Source organism: Cimex lectularius, unplaced genomic scaffold, assembly GCF_000648675.2.
Source record: "Cimex lectularius strain Harlan isolate CLEC.00 unplaced genomic scaffold, Clec_2.1 scaffold160, whole genome shotgun sequence".
NCBI classification, from domain to species: Eukaryota; Metazoa; Arthropoda; class Insecta; order Hemiptera; family Cimicidae; genus Cimex; species Cimex lectularius.
In genome coordinates, this window is record NW_019392776.1 from 497,880 (window position 1) to 519,786 (window position 21,907).

At 32.9% G+C, this 21,907-nt stretch overlaps 1 protein-coding gene across 7 annotated transcripts in view; it reads right to left on the minus strand.

Moving 5' to 3' along the window:
- Window positions 1–694: 694 nt before the first annotated feature.
- LOC106671242 (myb protein) overlaps window positions 695–21,907 on the minus strand; it is a 70,119-nt gene continuing 48,906 nt past the window's right edge. For 3 of the 7 annotated variants that reach the window (XM_024227650.1, XM_024227648.1, XM_024227647.1), the window contains 14 exons: window positions 15,215–15,332; window positions 15,011–15,160; window positions 14,721–14,953; window positions 14,500–14,662; window positions 14,329–14,438; window positions 14,129–14,271; window positions 13,927–14,063; window positions 13,763–13,855; window positions 13,396–13,692; window positions 12,892–13,002; window positions 12,395–12,526; window positions 12,232–12,327; window positions 4,067–4,162; window positions 695–1,414 (listed from right to left, as the gene is read on the minus strand). In XM_024227650.1, the coding sequence (XP_024083418.1) occupies window positions 1,304–1,414; window positions 4,067–4,162; window positions 12,232–12,327; window positions 12,395–12,526; window positions 12,892–13,002; window positions 13,396–13,692; window positions 13,763–13,855; window positions 13,927–14,063; window positions 14,129–14,271; window positions 14,329–14,438; window positions 14,500–14,662; window positions 14,721–14,953; window positions 15,011–15,160; window positions 15,215–15,332 (1,990 nt within the window). In that variant the 3' untranslated portion in view covers window positions 695–1,303. Of the gene's footprint in view, window positions 1,415–4,066; window positions 4,163–5,180; window positions 5,200–5,424; window positions 5,436–12,231; window positions 12,328–12,394; window positions 12,527–12,891; window positions 13,003–13,395; window positions 13,693–13,762; window positions 13,856–13,926; window positions 14,064–14,128; window positions 14,272–14,328; window positions 14,439–14,499; window positions 14,663–14,720; window positions 14,954–15,010; window positions 15,161–15,214; window positions 15,333–21,907 lie in introns of those variants that run through there. The other 4 variants (XM_024227652.1, XM_024227649.1, XM_024227653.1 and 1 more) reach the window with 4 other exon arrangements.

Sequence of the window (21,907 nt, forward strand, 5' to 3'; positions counted from 1 at the left end):
TTTATCGTGCCAACGTTTCAATCTTTATTGAGGTCATCTTCAGGGCCTGGGATTTACAAACATTGTTTACATTTAACAAATACATTTAGGATGTGAAAAAGTGAATTTATACAATGAAAAATATATATTTTTTTATATTCAATCGAAGTATTTCTACTCACTCAAAGTGCTTGCCTTCTGTGTAATTGTGCCATTCGTGCGTGTCGTGTTGAGAGTGCCAGTGAGATATTGCTGTTTTATGTTTATATATGTTGGATTTTGAAGGGGTGGGGAAGGAAGTTGGTATAGAAAAGTTATTAACTCACTTTTTCACGTCCTAAATGTATTTGTTAAATGTAAACAATGTTTGTAAATCCCAGGCCCTGAAGATGATATCAATAAAGATCGAAATGTTGGCACGATAAAGAAAATGTTTTTCTGAAACCTACATCACACCAGACCGCATCTCACGATTTCTGAATAATTATCGATTAACGGTCACTAATCACCACACATTTTATATAATGACAGTAAAGAAAGCTTAAAGGGCTGAATGAGTACAAAGAGCCCCTGAATCCTGCGGCGAAACTCATTTGACCAATTTCTAATGCTTTTGCCAAATTCCACCCTGATTAATAATTTTTTAATTAAAAAATTAGTGTTTTTTTAAAACATAAAGGATAATAGAGAATTGGGTTATGATTAATCACAACAATTAAAGCAATTATTTTTATTTTGGTTGTTGTTAAAAAATCAAGGTGATCATAGCCTAAAAGGTAAATGACATATTCCAATCCATGTGTTATCTATTTACAATGGACAAAAACAAATATATATTCATGTTATTGCAAACTAAATATAAATGATAAAAAAATCTATATTCTCTGAAAATATTTTAACAATTTCTAGCACTACATTTATACATAAATAAAATATTGAACAAATTTTATACACACTTACGAGAAAAAAAATAAATACATAGATATATTTACACTTTAAGTCATAAGTCAAACAGCATTGTGTTTACTTCTCTCAGGCTCTTTATTATTTGTGAGCTGGCTCAGTTAATTAATAGTAACATAAAATTGAAAGTTTCAATCACAATTAACCATAATTGGCAACTAAAAGTTAATTACAGAAAACATCTTTAAAGTCTTTTGGGACTTATCACGCTTAATAATAATTATATAATAAAAAATTGATTAATAAAATCGATAAATAAATATATTTCATAGGTACAAATTGATGCCATAACACCAAATAGGAATTTAAGATAAAATTTTACAGACTAGAGGGACAGAGTCTCTAGAAAGAATTAGGTGTCTCAAAAATCACCATTTTCTTGTGAGGTAGAGAGATATCGGTGAGCAAGTTTTGTGAGATGAAGTTGGTCTTTGGTTTTTCCGCAAGCGACAGTCTCCCAACTTAAAGCCACCTTTAAAAAACAAAAGAAACCAATACAGCTGAGAACACTGGGAAAGTTAAAAATTATCTAATTAATTCTGTCTTCAGTCGTTTTAAATGTAATTGGTATGAATGATTGAAATTCTACTTCCAACAAATTGATCACTACATAACAAATACGCACATAAAAATTGAACAATAAAATAATAAAAAGCATAAATTAGAGAATACATTTATTACATCTATGAAACCATTAGCACAAAAATATTTATTGGAGGTACTGGAAAGTAATGTCATTTCTACCAATGTCAATATTCGTTTGTCATTTGTTAGCTTGTGTACTTCAAAGTCGTGCCAAAGACATTTTAAGGTTAGAATGACTTGTTTACTCGTAAATCATTAGATCTTAATTTTCTGTGTGCAATTTGTAGTGAAATGGTTGGTCAAGAAGAGGTACATTTCTGGCATTGTATGCTTTATGAGTTTCTCAAGGGTAGTAATTCGACAGTTGATACCAAAAACATTCGTGATGTTTATCCCAGTGCATTAGACGTTTGTAAATGTCAAAGGTGGTTTTCTAAGTCCAAATCCGATAATTTCAATCTTTTCAACTTTTATCGATCAGGAAGACCAAAAACTTTAGACAATGACATGTTAAGGGCAGAAGTGGAAGCAAATTCATGTTAGACAATTGAGGAACTGTTAAACACTCTTGGTTGGTCAACATCCATGAACATTTGCAGCAGTTGGTAATGTAAGCAGACCAAGGTGTTTGTTTCAGCAGCACAATACAGATGCGCCTTTTTTTATTGCTTCATCACTGGAGATGAAAAATAGGTCCTCTATGATGATCCTAAAAGCAAAAGGCAGTGGCTCTCTTCAAATGGATCACCATGAAATACAGCTAGCCACATTTACACCCCAAAAAGGTGCTTTTGTATTCGGTGGAGTATTCGTAGGGTCGTTCATTTTGAAGTGCTGAAACCCGACAAACTGTGAATGCAGACCTTTACAGTGAACAATTAGATTGAGTAAATCAATCGTTAATTGAAAGCCCAGTGATTGTCAATAGAAAAGCGTTATTCTGCAACAAGTTAATGCAAACCTGCACTGCACAAGACAAACTCTGGAAAAATTAATGAATAGGGGTAGGAGGTACAGACTCACACACCTCGTGATTTCCATTTATTCTGATCACTACAACATTCTCTAAGTGGCAAAAAAGTTGAAAATTTGGATGATGTCCAAAATACTATCTCTAGATATTTTGCTCCAAAACCAATTGATTTTTATCGATCCAGAATTGAAAAATTGCACGCCAGATGACAAAAGGTTGATAACGAGGATGATTACAAAATTGATTAAAAATAAAAACTTGTTAAAAAATTTATCTGGTTGAATTTAATGTACAAAAGCGACTTTCCAGGACCCCCAATATTATTATGTTAAAATAAATGTTAAAGCGATACAAGCAACTTTGTATAGTAAGATTGCTAGGGTGTATAATTTCTATTATTACACTATTCACTTTACTGGAAGAATGTTGAACAGGGTTCAGGGTTTGGAGGACAAATAAAATTTTGAGGTCTGTGATAGTGAGGTAGGATATGAACTAGGAAGCTTGGGCATTGGCTCAAATGATTTTGGTCTTGAGTGGATTCTTTGGTTGTTGCTGCACAGGTGGATTTTGTCTAATTGGTTGTGGTATGAGGCATCTATATCGACTTTTTGCTTTTTCAATGACAAATGGGATTTGAAGGTCTGTGTGGATAGTAAGTTTGGATAGGAAATAGGCAGACTAGGCAATGGTTCGAAGTATTTTCGACTGGAGTGGATTGTTGGATGTCCTTTCTTGCACCATCCTTCCAAAAATGGTCCTGGAAGTTTCTGAAGGCCACTTGGTCTGGGTTTGCTTAAAGGATGGCTATATTGTGATTGATGTCTGCAGTGTAAAGTGAAGGATGGAGCCTTGCTGAACACCTACTTAGGCATATAATTGGAAAGGAGGATGTTCTAACTCATACTTGAAAGTATTGGACAAATAAAAATGAGGTAATAGGTAAATGGATGTCCTTGAGTTTACAGAACAAGCGGTGTCGCACTCGATCGAAGGCTTGCCTCACATCTAGCAAAGCACCCAATCCTTCAAGAAAGCAATCTGACGATGTTTTACGCTGTGTTGAACGGTTGAGTGATGTCTGAACCCAAATTGATGTAATGGAATGAAATTAGTGCATTCAAGTTTTTCAAGTATTTTGCTAAGTAATGACAGCAAACTGATGAGATTAGGAGGTGCTGAGGTTTTTGATGATTGGATATGTGAATTGCAAATGGTGGTAAGGAAAAGTATAGCTTTTTAAGGACACATTCAAAGGATATTTGTTGGACGTGTGTCTCCTAGGAAATTTAATACTGATTAAATTGAAAATCTACATGGATATATATGAGAAAACAATATGTAAGTATGTTAAATGTATCAACTTGGAAAATTTGATATAGAGGGCACTTGTTTTATTTGCATTAGAAAATTTTTAAAAAATATTAAGAGGAATCTCACAAAAATATTAGTTCTTAGGATTTGACATGGCAAATCATTCAATTTTGCCTTAATATATAAAATTAAACTACGATACTTTCTGAAGAAGAGCAAGTAAAATTTAAAATTTTATCACTCATATATTACCTTCGGAAGACTGCGATCGTTGGTGTGTAGTCCAAAGTCAATTCGCTTTACCACTGATAATTTAGTGGCAGGCAATAATTTTCTGGCGATCGCTTTCTGTGAAATACAACTTCTACATTCCAAGCACCAATAAAACCCAGAAGCTACATAAAATAATGAATAAACACTGTCTAAGGGCAATTTAAAAATATTCAATGTAGAAAATTCTGTTCAATTCAAAGATATTATTTATCCCTACATTACTTATTTAATATATGCGACAATGCCCTTGCACAGTATTTAAAATAAAGTATTTATTTATGAAGCATCACAAACAAATAATAAGAATCGTTTCACAAAATTAATGTGACACGAATGTTTTGTTAATCACATAATTCACAAAACAACACAAAATACTAAGACACATTGGGCAAGAAATATAAAGGATCTGTAGGCTACACAATACATAGATAGTTTTTTCCGCTAGTTTTCAATATGGGACGTGAAAAGTATTGTTTTTCAATTGAAGTTTAATCACTTTAAAAAGGTACACAAAAAAAGTAATATTTATTCCGACGGCTATTTCCGACAGTGATTTTATTTACTTATTCTTCTAGTTTTGAAGTTATTTAAAGTATACTGAGAAAAAATGCGCATTCCTAAATCTGATATAACAAAATATTAAAGAATTTCTCTTAAGTGAGATCTATACAGAAAGTGTGGCAGTATAAAAAGTGTTCCATCAGCAATAAAAACAATCAATCCAATTGGAAGGTCATTAAAAAATAATTATATGGCACAATCCCGCCTATGGTCGTCCTAATAGAAATCGCCCTTAAAAAATTAACGAATTTACTTATATGCTTAGGCAATTTTAGAAATTGAATTTAAAATGAGAAAAAAGCTTGAATTTAATTTAACGACTACCTTTCTAAAAATTTGATACGGCAAATATAATTTTCCCACTTTTTATGTGTGTGTGTTTTTTTAATTTATCATCCCCTAATACTGAATTTCACAATCTGATACAGAACAGCAACATTTTTCATAAACATGTAACTAACCTGAGTAGTATTAAGGGTCGAATATACTAGATACAAATTTGAACCCACTGAATTTCAACCTTACTCATCGGAACTACAGTCGAATTTCAACTAGAAAAAAAGTGCTCTCATGTCTCATGCAATATACGTGAATATACCATGTTCTACTTTTTATTACTGCATATAAAATAAATAAACAAAAAAAGTAAGAAACATAAAGGACAACTTCTACTTCATCGTGCAACTACATTTCTCAATGCATCAATGGGTGTCTAATCTTGAATATTCTTGATTTTTTGCATTATGTTCAATTTTTCAATCTTTTTCTGAACTTACCCAAAACATATCTGAAATAATAAAAAAATAAAAATAAAAAAAAATAAAATGATAAGAGAACTAAATATGACAATCTGAAGCAGACAAATATATAAATAAAATAAAACATAAATTTGTTTAAGTATTTAGGAAATAAAACACATTTATTCAATTAAGAGAGCAATAAGGAAAATAAATTAAAAATTAAACTAAAGGCTTGTTCCAACACTGTTGCATAAATATGGTGATGTATGAGCTCTGAGTTTTACATAAAAAATGTTGTTTGATTCTTTTCATAGTTCTCGATGTTCAAGCTTTACTGAATATCTAAATACAATAATTAGAAGATTATGTTATAAAATATTATTAGCGGTTTGTTGGAACAACCCTGAAATAAAAAAAATAAAATAAAAAATAGATTGTCAAACTTGTTTTTATTTTCAAAGCCTTGCCTGGACTTTTTAATGTTTGAAAAATGCGCACAGAAGTCAAACTATATCAAAATTAAACAGAACATCTCATAAATAAAACTATTTGACATTAAACAATTCAATTTTTAATGATAGTGTTTGTTCCGTTAATGAGGAAAAATTTGAGAATAAAGATACAATACTCCGATTTTTTGTTTATATATATAATATAAAAACACGTGAATAAAATTTGCTAGCTGCTTAATTCTTAACACAAAGCCCAGTATTTCCTTATTACGTGATCATCTCTGATCATCCTCGTCAATTCATGCCACTTTTCTCTCTCAGGAAAGAATGTCAGTGGTCATTTTCCCACCAATAACATGATCAAGAATTAGCAGAGATCCCTATAATTTTTAGTATGGATTTTGGCTTTCTTGAGGTCTCAGACATGTTTGCGATCCTTCGATGAATTCCATGTACGACTTTTTCACGACCTGTTGTATGCATATGATGTGCAGGGAAAGATTGCTCAATATGTCCCACTTATTAGAAGTCATTCCATGGTTCTATATAGGGAGCAAGTACGGGGTGAGGGGAAAGAAACATACTATCTTTTCTTTAAACTGAAATGGAGAATAAAGTGCCATCTGGAGTACTTACTGATAATAAACCACTAGGAGGGAAGAAAACAATTCAAGGTGAACATGAAGGGCCAAAATCTGCTAGACGGAGAACTTCCGCTCACAATTGAGTGTACTGTTTTAATCTTGGTAATTGTGAAAGCTTTTTTTATTCTTCCACCCAAAAAATTGGTAAAAAAAGAAGCAATTAAGTTATTTCATTTTTGAATCATTTCATTTTTAACAACTCCATCAAGGAGTTTGAAATCTAGAGATTAATCAAAATAAGATTTACTACCTAGTTCACTATAGAAAATGCTTTGAGTCTGTGAAAGTTGTATTCATAGTAAACAGAAGTGGAGTGCAAAAAAATAGGATTAATCAATCTCAAAATAAAAATGTAGGTACCTTTTGACTGGTACAACATTCAAGAGTAAAACCTCAACCATTTAGTCATTAAATCCTCCCAAAGCATGATCAAAGGCTGGAAAACATTATTCGAGAACCCTAGCCTGCCGTTTTCACTAACCTGTCCCTTCGAGTTCCAGCATGTCGAAGAGTTTCTATGTCATGACCATGAAGGATTGATTTTCCACCGATCTACAACGGATCTTGGGTTTCCTCTAAAATGTTGAGGAAACTCAGAAAAGCAGACAAAACTATCATCATATTCACTTAAAGAAGGCGAATTAAATTTCCTTAACATGCCAAGAAAAGCTTTCGATATCTGCTGCCAAACGACAGGATCTTTAAGTTCTTCAAAAAAAATTCTCTCCTAGGGCTCAACGATATTTGTTCAAGTTTGTAGGCCATGTGATGAAAATATATTAATTAATTATTATTAATATATTAATCATTTAAATTTTTATTGTGTGTACCTAAATAAGAAATTGTTATTTGAAGAAAAACTGCAATTTTATTGGCATTCCTGATTTTACCCCCTAACATTATGACTTCAGCATCGACGAATCCCAAAATAATAACCGAGTTGGATAGATGTTTTCTACTAAAAAAAATTTAAAAAATAATTATTAAAAACTTTCTAAAGGGGGGACTGTGAGTGGCTAGGCTAGGCACTCATAGAACCTGCAGTCGTGGGTTCAATTCCCATAGTCACCCCCTGGCCTTTTCTGAACGCACCTCTTCCCCCCACAAAAAAAACCGCATATACAGCATCTTACAACTTCTCAATATGTTACGTTACAAATTAATTCAGAACTTTGTGGTTTAGTGTACGATAATTTTTCTCACAAACTAAAAAATGAAGTGATAAATCAAAAACTTAATATATGTAAAATTAAATCTTTATATGCACTGCTTGCAGAGAAATTCATAGGGCCCAATCACTTTACCCTCAAAAAGATATTAACAATTTGTAATGAATGTATCCATTAAATGGATCAATAAATCCATCAATAAGGCCTTAAAATATAAAATTTGTAAAAATAATAATCTACATGATATAAATGGTTTTGCCAATAGCTGAATTTTTTATTATTATTTAATGACTATCTATGACAAAAAGTATCATTATAGGCTATAGCATATAATCAGTAGTGAATTGATGAGTTACCGAATTAATAGATTAGTATTACAAGTTAAAAATTAGCAAAATTTGAACTAGAGTATTCCACATCACTTACAATCTTATATAATGAACAGAGCAGCATATTTATATCTACAAATATATAACATTTTTTACCCCTCGATAAAAGATCCAGTTTATGATGCCAAAATTAAATCTGGGGGCACATATAAAATTTTTGATGATTCTCTCATATGTAGTATCAGTATACCATTTTATTTTATTTATTTATTTATATTTTTTGTTTGGCTAAACAAATTCTTATCACTTTTGCCAGTAACAATCATTTGGTAGTTAATTTCATACTACACAGAGTCTTGATTAATAAAAAGAAATAAAAAAAGGGCAGAAGAAGCTAAACTTGCATTTATCCTTTCGATAAAAATCACTTGTTACAAGGAAATTCTTAAACGTGTATAAATTTTATTATTATTTATTTATTTGTTTTTAATGAACGTTCACAAATTTTCATAAAATGTTTATGGACAGGTAGGCTAACAAGGAGGACGCTTAACATGGCAACACTTACTTTAATGAACAATTTTTGGTGATGCTAAGTTGAAAAATATTAGACAACTGCCCCAGCTTACTTGCCAATTGGCTCTAGGAGCCAAGTTAAAAAAAGGCCACAATACAAATCTCACTGGGGTCATAAAAAGCTACCTATTGAAGCATTTAATCTGTGACCATAGCTAAGTAGGTTAAAATATTTTTTAGAAAGAAATAAAGCTGATAATCCTTTTTGCATCTAAGAACACCCAAAATATAAATTTTGAGGAAAATTAGAAAATAGATTTTTTTCAAATTTTTCGCCTTCCAAATGCCTACAATTCACCTTACCCCTCTTCAAGATCACAATAACAGTGTAGGCAAAAAAATATTAGGCAAGTGTCTGAGTGTTCTTGCCAATTGGCCCTAGCAGCTGAGAAAAAAATAGCCTCAAGAACAATTTTGCTGAGGACATAAATAAGCTACTAATCTGTGATCATAGGTAAGTAGTTTAATTTTCTTTTTTTTAAAAAAAGAAACAAAGTTGATATACCTTTTTTCACCCTAAAAACCCCCTAGAAACAAATTTTAGAAAAAGTAAGAAAACAGATTTTTTCTCAAATTTTTTGCCACCTAAATGCCTATAATTTTTTAAATAAAATCACAGTGACAGTGATAACATTGAAACGACTCAAGAGGTCAGTAGGAATCTTTACAGAAAATTATTCGGAAATCGTGAGATGCGGTCTGGTGTGACATAGGTTTCAGAAAAACATTTTCTTTATCGTGCCAACGTTTCGATCTTTATTGAGATCATCTTCAGGGCCTGGGATTTACAAACATTGTTTAAATTTAACAAATACATGTAGAATGTGGCTCATTGGCAAGAACGCTGACACTTGTCTAATATTTTTTGACTTAGCATCACCAAAAAAAGTTTCATTGAACCAAGAGTTGCCACGTTCATAGTCTCTTCATGAAAGTACAACAAGTAAAACAGATGATACTTTGCTATAACAGAATAATTACACGATATACTTTTAGCATAAGAAATAACTATCAACAAAGTATTGTGGTATTTGAAGTAAAATTTCCTTTTCGTAGCAGATATTTAGTCTCTATGGGAAATTGTACAATGCTGTTGAAATGAAACTAGTACTTGGTGTTTAAAAAACAAAACAAACATGAATACAAAGATGCAAGCGTGCTCGTTATATCGCTAATTCAAATTAAAACCCAACACCAATTACTCAAAATTCAAGTAATGACATGTTTATGCAAAAAAAAATTGTTGATTATTTTAACTAACTGTTCTGTTCAAGAAGTGAATGGTAAGTGATGGGACTATTTTTCTCATATTTTCATCCATCATACCTCTCTTCTATGTACATTTTCTGTGCAATTTTTTATCTCTCAGAGAGGAGAAAACATGCACCGAAGACTAAAAATTTTAAAGTATCTATGAATTATCAATCAGTCCTTAGAGCTGAGGTTGAATACAAATGCTGGTCAATGTTCATATTTATATAAAAAGTGAGTAAAAAAAATTTCGTTCACTTTTTTTTTTTTGGGGGGGGGATAAATATTTTTAAGAGTTTATTGAACATTAAATAACTGATTATTACTATACCAAACATTACGCATTAATTAATACAAATAACAGAAGTTAGAAATTCACAAAATCTAATTAACACCAAAACTTTTAAAAAAGTTATTTTTCTTAAGTCAACAAAGTGGGATAAATGTGTTTAAGTCAGTATTGATGGACAATTCCACTAAAAATGGGTTCACAAATGTAAAGAATTGAGCAGTGCCTGCAAAGATATTGCAATTTTTAAACGAGGGTTGAGTTACCGATATATCAGGAAAGAGTTGGGATTGTCCCACTCGACTGTTCAATAAAAAAAGTTTAAGAAATAAACACACAGGAAGAAAATGCACAGTTCATGACAGTGTGTAAATCCCGTGAAAGCTGTAGATAATACAAAAATAATTGGCCGTGAGCGTCCAAAAAATTCTATCACGACATGGGAAAACAGTTACTTCCCAAACTGTGAGAAATCAATTTATCAAAAAAAATAAAATAAAATAATTAACAAAAAAAAGTTTGTCTGAAAGCATGTTAAAAAACCGATTACCTTCTAAGAAAAAAAAATGTATGTTTTCCAATGAAAGCAAATTTGTATGGAGACAAAAAAAAGGCTTGCAAACCGAAAAGCATGGTGGGGTTAACTTTAAATGATAAAAAACATATGGACAAAAAACACTCGCTGACAGTGAGTGAATCTCATGGAATCGTGCAAAAAGTCACAAAGAAAATCCGTTATTCCTTAAAAATGAGGAATTGGATCCATAAAGCAGGGTACAGAGGAAAAGCAGAAACAACAAAAGCCCTTTATTTACAACAAAAAAAAAATGGATTTTCCCCAGGACCATGACAGCAACAAACCATTTTTTCTCATTCACACATTGGTGAAGAAAAAGTCATCAAAATAAGTTTTTAAGATGGTTTAGAATACAAAAATCCTAAATAATTCGTGAATCAACAGAATTAGGCAAAGTGAGTTGAACTCGTTGAACCGGCACCTGGCCATTTATTGGGTCTGTCTTCACTCGCGGTTTTTTGTTTGAGTTATTCAAATGTTTCGGCATTGCGCCATCTTCAGTGAGAAACAGTTTCTCACTGAAGACAGACCCAATAAGTGGCCATATGCAGGTTCAGCGTGAGTTCACCGACTCGCAGACCAATACCCATCATCTGTGCATTGAGCTACAGGTTTGCATACTCGGACTTTTGCTCCACTATGGAGTCACTGTAAAAAAACCCTACAAAAATGCACTTTAGCATCATAAAACATTATTTGCTATTAATTAAAAGCTAAATGAAATCAATCTACCTATCAAGATCCAGGAAAAAAAATTCCGTACCTGGGTGATGGTCTTGGATTTCCGTCATGCATTGAATGTGTTAAGAGAGTCAGTCGTCTGTTTTACCTACTACCTAATCATAAAATCCTACCTACCCGACAGATACCCTCAACTCATCGGTGGACTCTCTCTATCAGCCAGCTATAGCAAAGATGCAGGAATACTGCAAGGAAGTACCTTAGTAAGTAATCCTCTACACCGGGGCCTTTTTGTGTTAATTAGATTGTTTAGACAGCTTTTAATTAACATTATTTGTACGAAATATCGATTAGGGTTGTATGTTATAATAACCAAGAGTTATTGTATGTTCAATAAATTATTAAACATGTTTATTCCCCAAAAAACTAAGTGTATGAATAATTTTTTTACCAATTGTAAATCTAGCTATTATGTTATAACAGATAAATTTGATATTATAAAGCGAAATAAATAAAACCTACTTTAAACCAATGTTGGTAAAAGAAAAACAAACTAGCAGTCAGTTGTAATTTTAACTTCACTCCATGCTAAGTTAAAAAAAATAAAATAAAAAAAATCAGCGTGTGGGAAGTGTTTACTTCAACTCAAAAAATTTCAAATAAGGCAAAGGAATTTTAAAAAATGTGTAATCTGTATGTCAGATGTGGTTTAAAAATAGGAGTTTAAATACATTAGATTTTCCTAATAATCACTATTTCGAGGACTAAACACAAAATTAAATGCATCACAAAAAAAATTTATAGTGGAAAAAGAGCTTTTATTTTACCCTATTTAATTAACGCTAATAAAAATTATTAAAAAACAAGTACAATACCTTGTCTTCACCATTATTATCAAAAGCGTCTAGACTTTCTTCATCTAAGAGCCTGTGATTGGAAGAGTGGGCTGAAGCTTCTGTTGTATCTTTGTTCTGAAAAAGGACAATTTTTTTATTTTTAAATTTAAAAAAAAAAAAAAATAGTACTGATAAAACTTACTGTCAGATGTGATCCTAAGCTCGTCCAGGACGATGCTAATGCCTTTCTGGCCCTTTTATGAGGTTGGGCATTTTCTTTGCCAGCATGCAGGATACTACCTTTCCTTTTACTAGAGTAACCACTATCTTCACTCTAATTTAAAAAAAAAAGTTTTTTAATTACAAAATTCGCAACAACAATCAATTATTTGAGTAAAAATTAGTTTTCAGTACATTGTATAAAAGTCTTTAGATTGTACATTTATTTCTTGCCAAAATATGTATACATGTTTAATGTATTAAATGGTCTTAATAATTACAGGCAGGTAATTATTAAAGACTAATTATGTATAATATATAAATTTTTTTTTTAATTGTTGTTCAGGAGATTGAAAATTAAAATTCTAGTGAGCATTGAAGGTATCAACTTTTTCGTGTGAGTGAAAGTCACAAATTGAAGGAAAAATGTTTACAAAAACCTATCTTTAAAAATATGTGCAATTGTTAATATGCTTTTACCTGACGAACACCACTTGAATCCATATCATACTGTGAATGATCGGACTGATCTTCTTGTTCTTTTTGTAGAATTTCTTCAATGTCTTTTACAAGATGAGAAGGTGACTGGAGCTGAAAATAAGAGAGTATGACAAATCTATTTTCTAAACAACATAATATTAACACGTTGACTGTGTGCGGTGGACACATCTCCCTCCATTTCCATTCAAAATTCCTAGGGTCGCCTCAGAATGGGCAATGTCTCTGGCTACGATTGTTTAATTTTCTCTTCAACTGGAAGTGATTTTTTTATTTATAGGAGTAAAGGAGGGGGGAATCAATTGTTGCAATAATTTAAATTTATATCACTTAGATAAGCATAAGAAAATTTAAAAAACAGTCTTTTACATTATTTTTAAGTAACAGAGAGCTATTTTACATAATACGTGGGTTCCACCATGGGCAACCAAAATGCCTTATCATAAATATGCAGTCAACATGTCAAAAACATACAATCGACCAAACCTGATATTTCATGCCGATTCGTTTTTCCATGTCAGCAAGTGCTTTCTTAAATGGTGTTGGTGTACGTGGTGTTCCGATGCACGGCTGTTTCATTTTGACTGGCGTGATGTCACATCTTTTCATTCCATTTATGTCAACATGCGGACTGTTGTTGGCTGAATGAAGAGGTAAAGGTGTAGGGGTAACTAAGGGCCCTGGAGAGTCGGGAGGTTGGGATTTTATTGGAGTTACACACCCATTTCTCAAAGGTGTCGATGATAAATTTACATCAAAGGATAAACTAGGGCTATTGAGGAACTGTAAAAAAAAAAAAATACAAAATAAATAAATATTTAAATTTACAAATCTTTAAATAAAATCTTGTTACCTGTGATGGACTAAACAGCAGCTGTTTTAAAGGAGGAGATTTTTCAGGTGTTTTATGCTGAATAAAATGAATCCTGCTATTTTCTGTGACAGCCTGGAAGTATAATTTTACAGTATGAATAATAAGTTGAAATTGAATGTGAATTAAATTCATAAAACAATTACTTGTTGGTATACTTTATCAGGAGAGCAAGAAGAATCAGATTGGGTTCGTCTTCTTCTAGTTTTCCTTAGAATGTGAGGTGATTCACTGGTTCGAGTCTGTGTTACCATCATCGATTCTTGACTTTCCTTATCAGCTCCTAAAAATAAACAATACAATATTTAGAATAACTTTATTTAAAAACTATACAATCTGAAAATTTACCTAATTCTGCGATACGTTCTTTAAAGGCAGAATTCATCGGTGAAGGTGGGAAACTCCCTCCTCTTGTTGTCATAAACTCCGCCACGGCTAATTCACCTAGCTCATTTGACAAACTTTGCTTCGAATCTTCAGTTTCCCTTAAACTATATCATTTTATTAAAAAGACTGTAGTGAACGGATTTAAAATTAATTTATCTTACTTGGCTGTAGTTGAATTCGGTGGGGCAGTTAATGGTCTTGGTGGGGATTCAAAAAAGCCAAAAGTTCTGTTTTGCCAACTATCAAGACTCACTTGTTCCTGAGATAGCACCTGAAAAATTAATTTTCAACAACTGGATTTTATAATTATGAGTTTTTAATATAAAATTTACCTGGTAGTTGTAATGGTGTTCGTTTAGATACTTTTCTGCTTTCACAGGCGCATCAAACGAAGAACGAGATTTATTTTTTGTTTTCTTTTGTGTAGCCATCTCTTCGTGTTCAAACTTTCTTCTCATGGTTGAATTCCAATGATTTTTGATAGCATTGTCAGTTCTACATTTAGAATAAGTGAGTATAGATTTAACTCATATGTTGATAATGTGGCATTTACCTTCCAGGCAGTAGCTTGGCAATTTTTGCCCATTGGTTACCAAGCTTTTGGTGTGCCTGGTATATAATTCTATCCTCCTCATCAGTCCATGCTGTCTTTTTGATGTTTGGATTTAAGTGGTTGTGCCACCTTTCCCTGCATTGTTTCCCTATTCGACCCTTCAAGTAGCACGCAATAAGAGTCCACTTTTTAGGGCCATACCTTTCAACAAGACTAACCACTGTTTCATCCTCCTGTAAAAATAATTTTGTTGAAATATCCGCCTGGAGTTGGGTATACCAAAATCTCACCTCTTTTGTCCAGGGCCCTTTGACAAGTTCTGGGTTGACAACTTTATGCCACCTCTGTTGACATTGTAGGTCAGTCCTATGGGGTAATTTCTGTGCTATTAAAGACCAATTTTCCTGATATTCTTCTACCAACTGTTTCAACTTGTTATCCTAAATGAGAATTTCTTTAATATGTGTTTATTTAACCGATTTAATAAAACATACCTCTTCTTTTGTCCAACGGGTTTTAGTAGTTTGTGTACTTTTTCTGGACCTAGGGTTTGCCTCCCTTTCATCCGATAAGTCGTTATCATCACTACTACTGTCAGCACCAACTTTGGACCTAAGCATACAATTTTTACATTGAGGAAACAAGGATTTCACAACAGAAAGTGCGAATAGTTTCACAAATAAGACAATTTTTACACATGAACACGCGTAAAAGTATATTTAAAAAAGGACAGGCCTTTTTTTATTCTTGTGATTTAAAAAAATGCCTCTGGTTTATTGTGACCTTACCAAATTTATTGTGCCCTATTCGTTGAAAAGTCCTACCTTTTAGAATTTGAGCATGGGAGTGAGGAGAGAAGAGAGAGAATGAATGAATGAGAGAGAAAGATAGAGAGAGAGAGTGAGAAGGAGAGGAGAGAGAGAGGGAGAAGGAGAGAGAGAGAGAGAGAGAGAGAGAGAGAGAGAGAGAGAGAGAGANGAGAGAGAGAGAAAGGGATAGAGAAAGAGGGGAAGAAGAGAGAGGGGAGAGTAAGACAGTGGTACAAAGAGAGGAAGAGAGAGAGTCAAATACTGAAAGAGAGAATGAGAGAGCACCAGGGGGGAGTGATAGAGGGAGAGAAAAAGAGAGTGAATGAGAAGAGTGACATACTGAGAGAAGGAAGTGAGAGAGAGTGGTAGAGGAGAAGGAAGAGAGAAGGGAGAAGTGAGATGGAGGGAGAGAGAGCGAAGGAGAGAGAGAAAGAGAGGAATAGTGTGAATGTGTGTGGTAGAGGTTGAGGGAGAGAGGGGTAGAGGGTCAGAAAAAGGAGTCAAATACTGAAAGATAGAATGAGATCAAGAGGTGGGAAAGAGAGAGAAAGGGTGAGAGAGAAAGAGTGAGAGACTGGTAGAGTGAGAGAGAAAAAGTGTCATCTTTAATTTTTTTTCTCCTTGCTTTTTAAAAACAATTTTAGGTATTTTAACCCAGTGAAATTCTTTTTCTCAGACCATCTGTCCAGTTTTACTCTGAGCATATTGAGAGGAGTAGGTTTAAGGGCTCAGCCTTTTGTAATTCTTTAATTTCAAATGAGCATGTCAGAATAAGCAAAATATTACTAACCATTGACAATTTTAAAAATTATGAGCTTCTTTCTTCAATTATTAACTGAGATGTTTTCTATTATAATCCAATGATGGGCCCCAGCGCTGAGATGGGTGAATAAATAAAATTTAATCTCATTACTGAACTAAAATATAAATCACACAAAACCTTCATAATTTTTAGTTGTTACATTTTCCTAATATTTCCTATAAATTAAATCCTTTCTGATTGTTTATTAAATGATTATTAGTTTCCTTTTTGAGTATTGCAATGAATTCTGGTTTGACATAAACTTATGCATATTGCTGGCAGATATCACATTTCTTGAGGATTAAAAAATGCTAGAGATTGAAAAGATTTAAAAATGGCTAACTTTATCTGATCAAACAATTTTTCGTTTTGTAGTTGGTCGTTTTTAATCGATCTGATCCACCCAAGGCAGACCAAAAAACAAGAATAGTCAGACCAGGATGATCTGAGAGATCCACCCAAACATATTCATCAACCGCCAGACTTTAAGGAGAAACCTCATTATTTTCTAATTGTTTTATGATGTAGTTTTACCCTTAGGTTTTGAAATGTAAGAAAAGCAAAATCATTTAATATTGATTTATCTTCTTGAGAAAATGTGATGTAATCTAATTTCAAAATTGTGCTAACATTTTTAAACAAATCGTATAAGAATAATAGACAATTCAAATAATTTATCAGCAAGTGCACTTCGTATGCACTTAGTATGATGATGGTCGACAACCAAATCACATTTCTCCAATCTCTGGCATTATTTTAATCTTAACCACTTTTTTGTCGTTTGGTCTTTTCCGGCCATTTTGGTCTTTCTAATAATATACAAGATCCAACTTTAGGACTATACCGTTGAATGTGTATCTACACAACACACACAGTCTGAAAAATCATATTTATTTCTATTTTCCCGGTGGTTTCAGAAAAGAATCAGAAAAATTAAGGGACAAGTGTTGACAAGAGTTTTGAAGCAAAGTGACGTATGAAATCAATCTATATTTTTTTCTGAATGAATATTTAAGCCTTTGAAGCAGATAATGTGGAATGTAGACAAATTTCCTTTTTTTTTATCTTATCACTTAATTAAGTGTAAAGACAAATAAAGAAGTACTATAAGTATCAATGAATTCAGACAGATATATTTTTCACATGATGGACCTTTCTGGACAGGTACATACCATCCTATAAAACCTGACTTCTCTGCTCGCAGTTTTGACAGGTCCTGAGACTCCAGCATCACACTCACAATAAAACTACAGTCCTATGTTGGAACATGGGTTTTTCACCATCTTCAGTATATTAATGTAAATCAAATGTAGAAACTGCAAGAGAAAAAGTGTGCCAGACAAATTTCCTTGCTAGGTGGAACAAACACCCTTAAAATGGAAATCACACAAATTAAGATATCTTTTATTAAAATAAGTATGTCCTAATCAATAACTTCCCTATCTCTCTCTAGTTAACTGTAAGAGAGATTGTTTCACAATGTTCATTCATTCTCCCTTTTTCTTTTTCTATTTCTCTCTCTTTCTTTTCTCAACTGTAAGAGAGGTCGTTCGCAATATTCATACATTCTCCCTTTTTCTTTTTCTCTTTCTTTCTTTTCTCGTTAATTGTAAGGGAGGTCATTCACACTATTCATTCATTCTCTTTTTCCTCGTTTTCTCTTTCTCTTATTCTTTCAATTTTTCTCTCTCTCTTATTCATTCAATTTTTCTCTCTCTCTTATTCTTTCACTCTCTCTCTCTCATTCTTTCTGTTTTTCTATCTCACTTTATTCTCTCTCTCTCTCTCTCTCTCTCTCTCTCTCCCTCTCCCTCTCCCCCTCTCTTTCTCTTATTCTTCCTCTTCATCCCTAGTTGTACCCTTGTTTATCTATCAATTTAACTATTTTTTCATCATTCTTTATGCTTATAACCTAAAGATTAAAATATAAGTATCTATATAATAAATTAAAGTTAAGCAATAGAAGGACTAGACCCAAGGAACAATATTATGGTTATTGAGTTTATGTTCAAAAATTAGAAACTTCTGTGTAAAACCTCAAATTAGGAAAAAATTATTTCTAATATGATTCAAAATAATCCCGCATTTGTTGACAAAAGTCATAACGAGGCATTTTGAAAAATTAAAGAGATAATTTATTTTTATAATAAGTTTATTATTGCCTTGGACTAATTAGTCAAGGGGGAATCGATAGGCAACTAGTTTTGAATTAGAAATTAATAAATCGGCAAATAATCGGAAAGAAATAAAAAGGGACCAAGGTGGGAGCCTTGAGGCACGCCAGAAGCATCCAAGTATGAGACGAAGAAGATTCTACCTTAACCAATTGCTATTACACCAATTACTACGAAATCAATTTAGCGAGGAAAATGTTATCGTAGAGTTCAGAAATTTTTGAAGTTAAAATTGATATATTTTATCATTTAAATACTCTTCATTTGTTTAGTTTTAATAGGTTACAAAAGAATGAGACAGATCCTTCTATTCAAGATTTAATTATTTAGCGTGGTGAAATAGCTTCAGATTAATAATTATTATATGTAGTAGAAATTAAAATGAATAAAAAATGGAAAACCAATTAAAATTCAAAAGGGGTGAAATTGACTACACAACCTCGAATGACTAGAACAGTGAATTCAACTTCAAACAGTGTATAAATAAGCGAGAATCGCGAGGTAGAAAATAATTCGCGGAGGTAGAAAAAACATTAATAATTTCATTGATATAAATGAATAAATGACTGACTATAGATGTAGGGGTGAAAAGGATGGCGAAAGGGAGGGGCTTAAATCCGTGGGAACTGCGATTAGGTCAACCTCACAGATTTACATACGACGGGAGAAGGGGTCTACGGGGAGGGTTGTCCTCTTTTATTTCCCCCTTCTAAAACCCTTGGGCACATCTACCATTGCGAAACTAGCTTCTAAATTTTTGAAAATTAAAAAATCAAATGTGCAGAAAGGGAATGGGCGAAGAGAGACAAAATCTACCCTATTTCGATTTTTGCCCGAATTTATTTTCCATCTATAAGTTTCATCTAGTAAGTTTAATTAAAGAGTGGTTAAATAGTTTCGATCTTTCTCATATTTGTCTCGAAGTGAATGAATTAAGAGTTAGATGCAAATTGTAAAAGGAAAAGAAAACAAATTTTTATACGAACTAATTCCATAAAAATGAGCTTATTTTCATTGCCTCCCTCGAACCACTACGATTTTACCCAGCTAAAATAAGTTTTCACACAAAAGTGGAATCTAAAATTGCAATAAATACACAAATGTATAACCACTCTGGGTTATTTACAATGTTTTAATAGTCTTGAGGACCGGGTGGCTGGGAGCCCGACTCGTATTGCCACGCACTGTACTGGGTTCGAATCCCGGCAGAGCCCTTGAATTTTTAATTGTGAATAATATGAAGCAGGTACTGTAAAGTGATTCTGACTCCTCTTACGTGTTAAACCCTCCTGTATATCAGGATACAATATACAACTGACCAAAATCCAACAAGGATGGACTTAATCAACTTAAAAGTTTTGTCATTTTAAAACGTTTTGAAGCCCGATTTTAGAAAAAATTGGAAAAAGTATAGTAAAGTGATTCTGACCCCCTAGGTAAGACACCCAACTTTGGACGTTAAAAAACAGGACTTAAGTTTACAATATGCAACTGACCAAAATCCGACAGGGATGGTCTTCGTCAACTTAAAAGTTTTGTCTTTTCAAAACGTTTTGAAGCCTGATCTTACAAAAATTTGGAAAAAGTATTGTAATGTGATTTACAGGGATATACTTAGACAACTTAAGTTTATTTGTCAATTTAAAAAGTTTTTTGCCTTGAGATCGATTTATTTATCGAAGTATTGTAAAGTAATTCCTCTGACCTCAAGTCCGAGACACCCAACTTGGGATGTTAAGATCTCTTGTATGACAGGACTTAACTTTACAGCATACAACTGACCAAAATCCAACAAGGATGGACTTAATCAACTTAAGTTTATATTTGTCATTTTAAAAAGTTTTGAAGCCTTATTTGACAATAATTTGGACTTATTGTAAAGTGATTCCGACCCCTAGTCCGCGACATCCAACGTCAGCAGGGATGAACTTAGCCAACGTAAGTTTTATTTGTCATTTTAAAAAGTTTTGATGTCTTATTTGAGATTGATTTGGAAGAAGTATTATGTGACTCTTCTGGCCTTTAGACCGAGACACCCAACGTTGGATCCCAAAGCCATCTGTATGACAGGACTTAACTTTACAACATACAACTGCCCACATGCAAACAAGAATAGACTTAGTCAACTTATGTATATTTGTTATTTCACAAAGTTACCTTCATATATTTGTGAGTATTTTGGGGGAAAAAATATTGTAAAGTGATTCTGACATCTAACCCGAGACACCAGACTTTGGTCGTTAAGTCCTCCTCTACGACAGACCTTTAGTTTAGGTTTTCAATATTCTATCGAAGTACAAAGTCAAAGAATGGTCGATATTTTACGGCCTTTTTTTTTAATTTTTTAACAGTGAGTTCAGAAATTTTGAACACAACGAGCAAATGTTTTATACAAGTAAATATTTGACCAGTTAATCGATTTATCTTGGGCGCGAGGTTAGCAGTTACCTAACTAAGTACTACACTTTTAAATTCGACCTTAAATTTTTTTAAATTAACAACCTTTAAGTAAAATTTTTTTAACAGAGTTTGTGATGAGCTGATTCCATAAGTTGTGGAAGTTTACAAAATAAGCATGGATACTATGCTTGACAAGAGTGCTGATGGGCTTTATTCGGTTATAATAAATTTCAACTTAGCATAAAGCAAAAAACTAGCTAATGGATTATGTTGAAAGCCAGATACAAATATTATACAAAAACCATACAGATTTGTTGAAATGGAAGCTATTTTAATATTAGGCGTGAAATCACGATTGAGACAGTTTCGCTTAGACTTCGTTTATAGTTTTTAAGTTTTATTCTACCTTGGAAAAATACCTCTATTAAAATAAAGCCATAAGTTATTTAGCAGGAATGAACAAAAAGGCTGAAGTCGGAGGAAGACCGAAGGGGGGACAGCATGTACAGAGGGTACTATTCAAAAGTTCAGAAAGCCTTCTCTACAGGCTCTGTTCTTCTCTCCTAATCCAACCCCCTTGTGCTATTCCCCAGTCACCCCCCAGTTATCATGTCTGTACGGGAGTGAAATGAACAATCATTTACCACCAGGTGTTCCCTAAGGTCGTCCAGATCTATAGCACTTGAGGGGATGGCGTCATCTTAGAAAAGACCCCCTTCTCTATGTGTTACACACTGTTTCTCTTCAAGTGAATCCAATGAAGAAGAAGAAAAAAGAGAGAGTACGCAACATAACATTTCATAAACTTGATGATCTTGGGGCGTCGGCGGCATCAACGTTAATTCATCACTGCATTCAAATCCGCTGAGATTTACACCCAACTTAAACAGACTTTTTTTCTCAAAAACACTGACTTTTTAAATTTCCTATTCAAAAGGAGGAAAAAATCAACTTAATATTGAGGCAATGCTGAACCAGGCTTTTTAAACGTTAGCCAGGCAA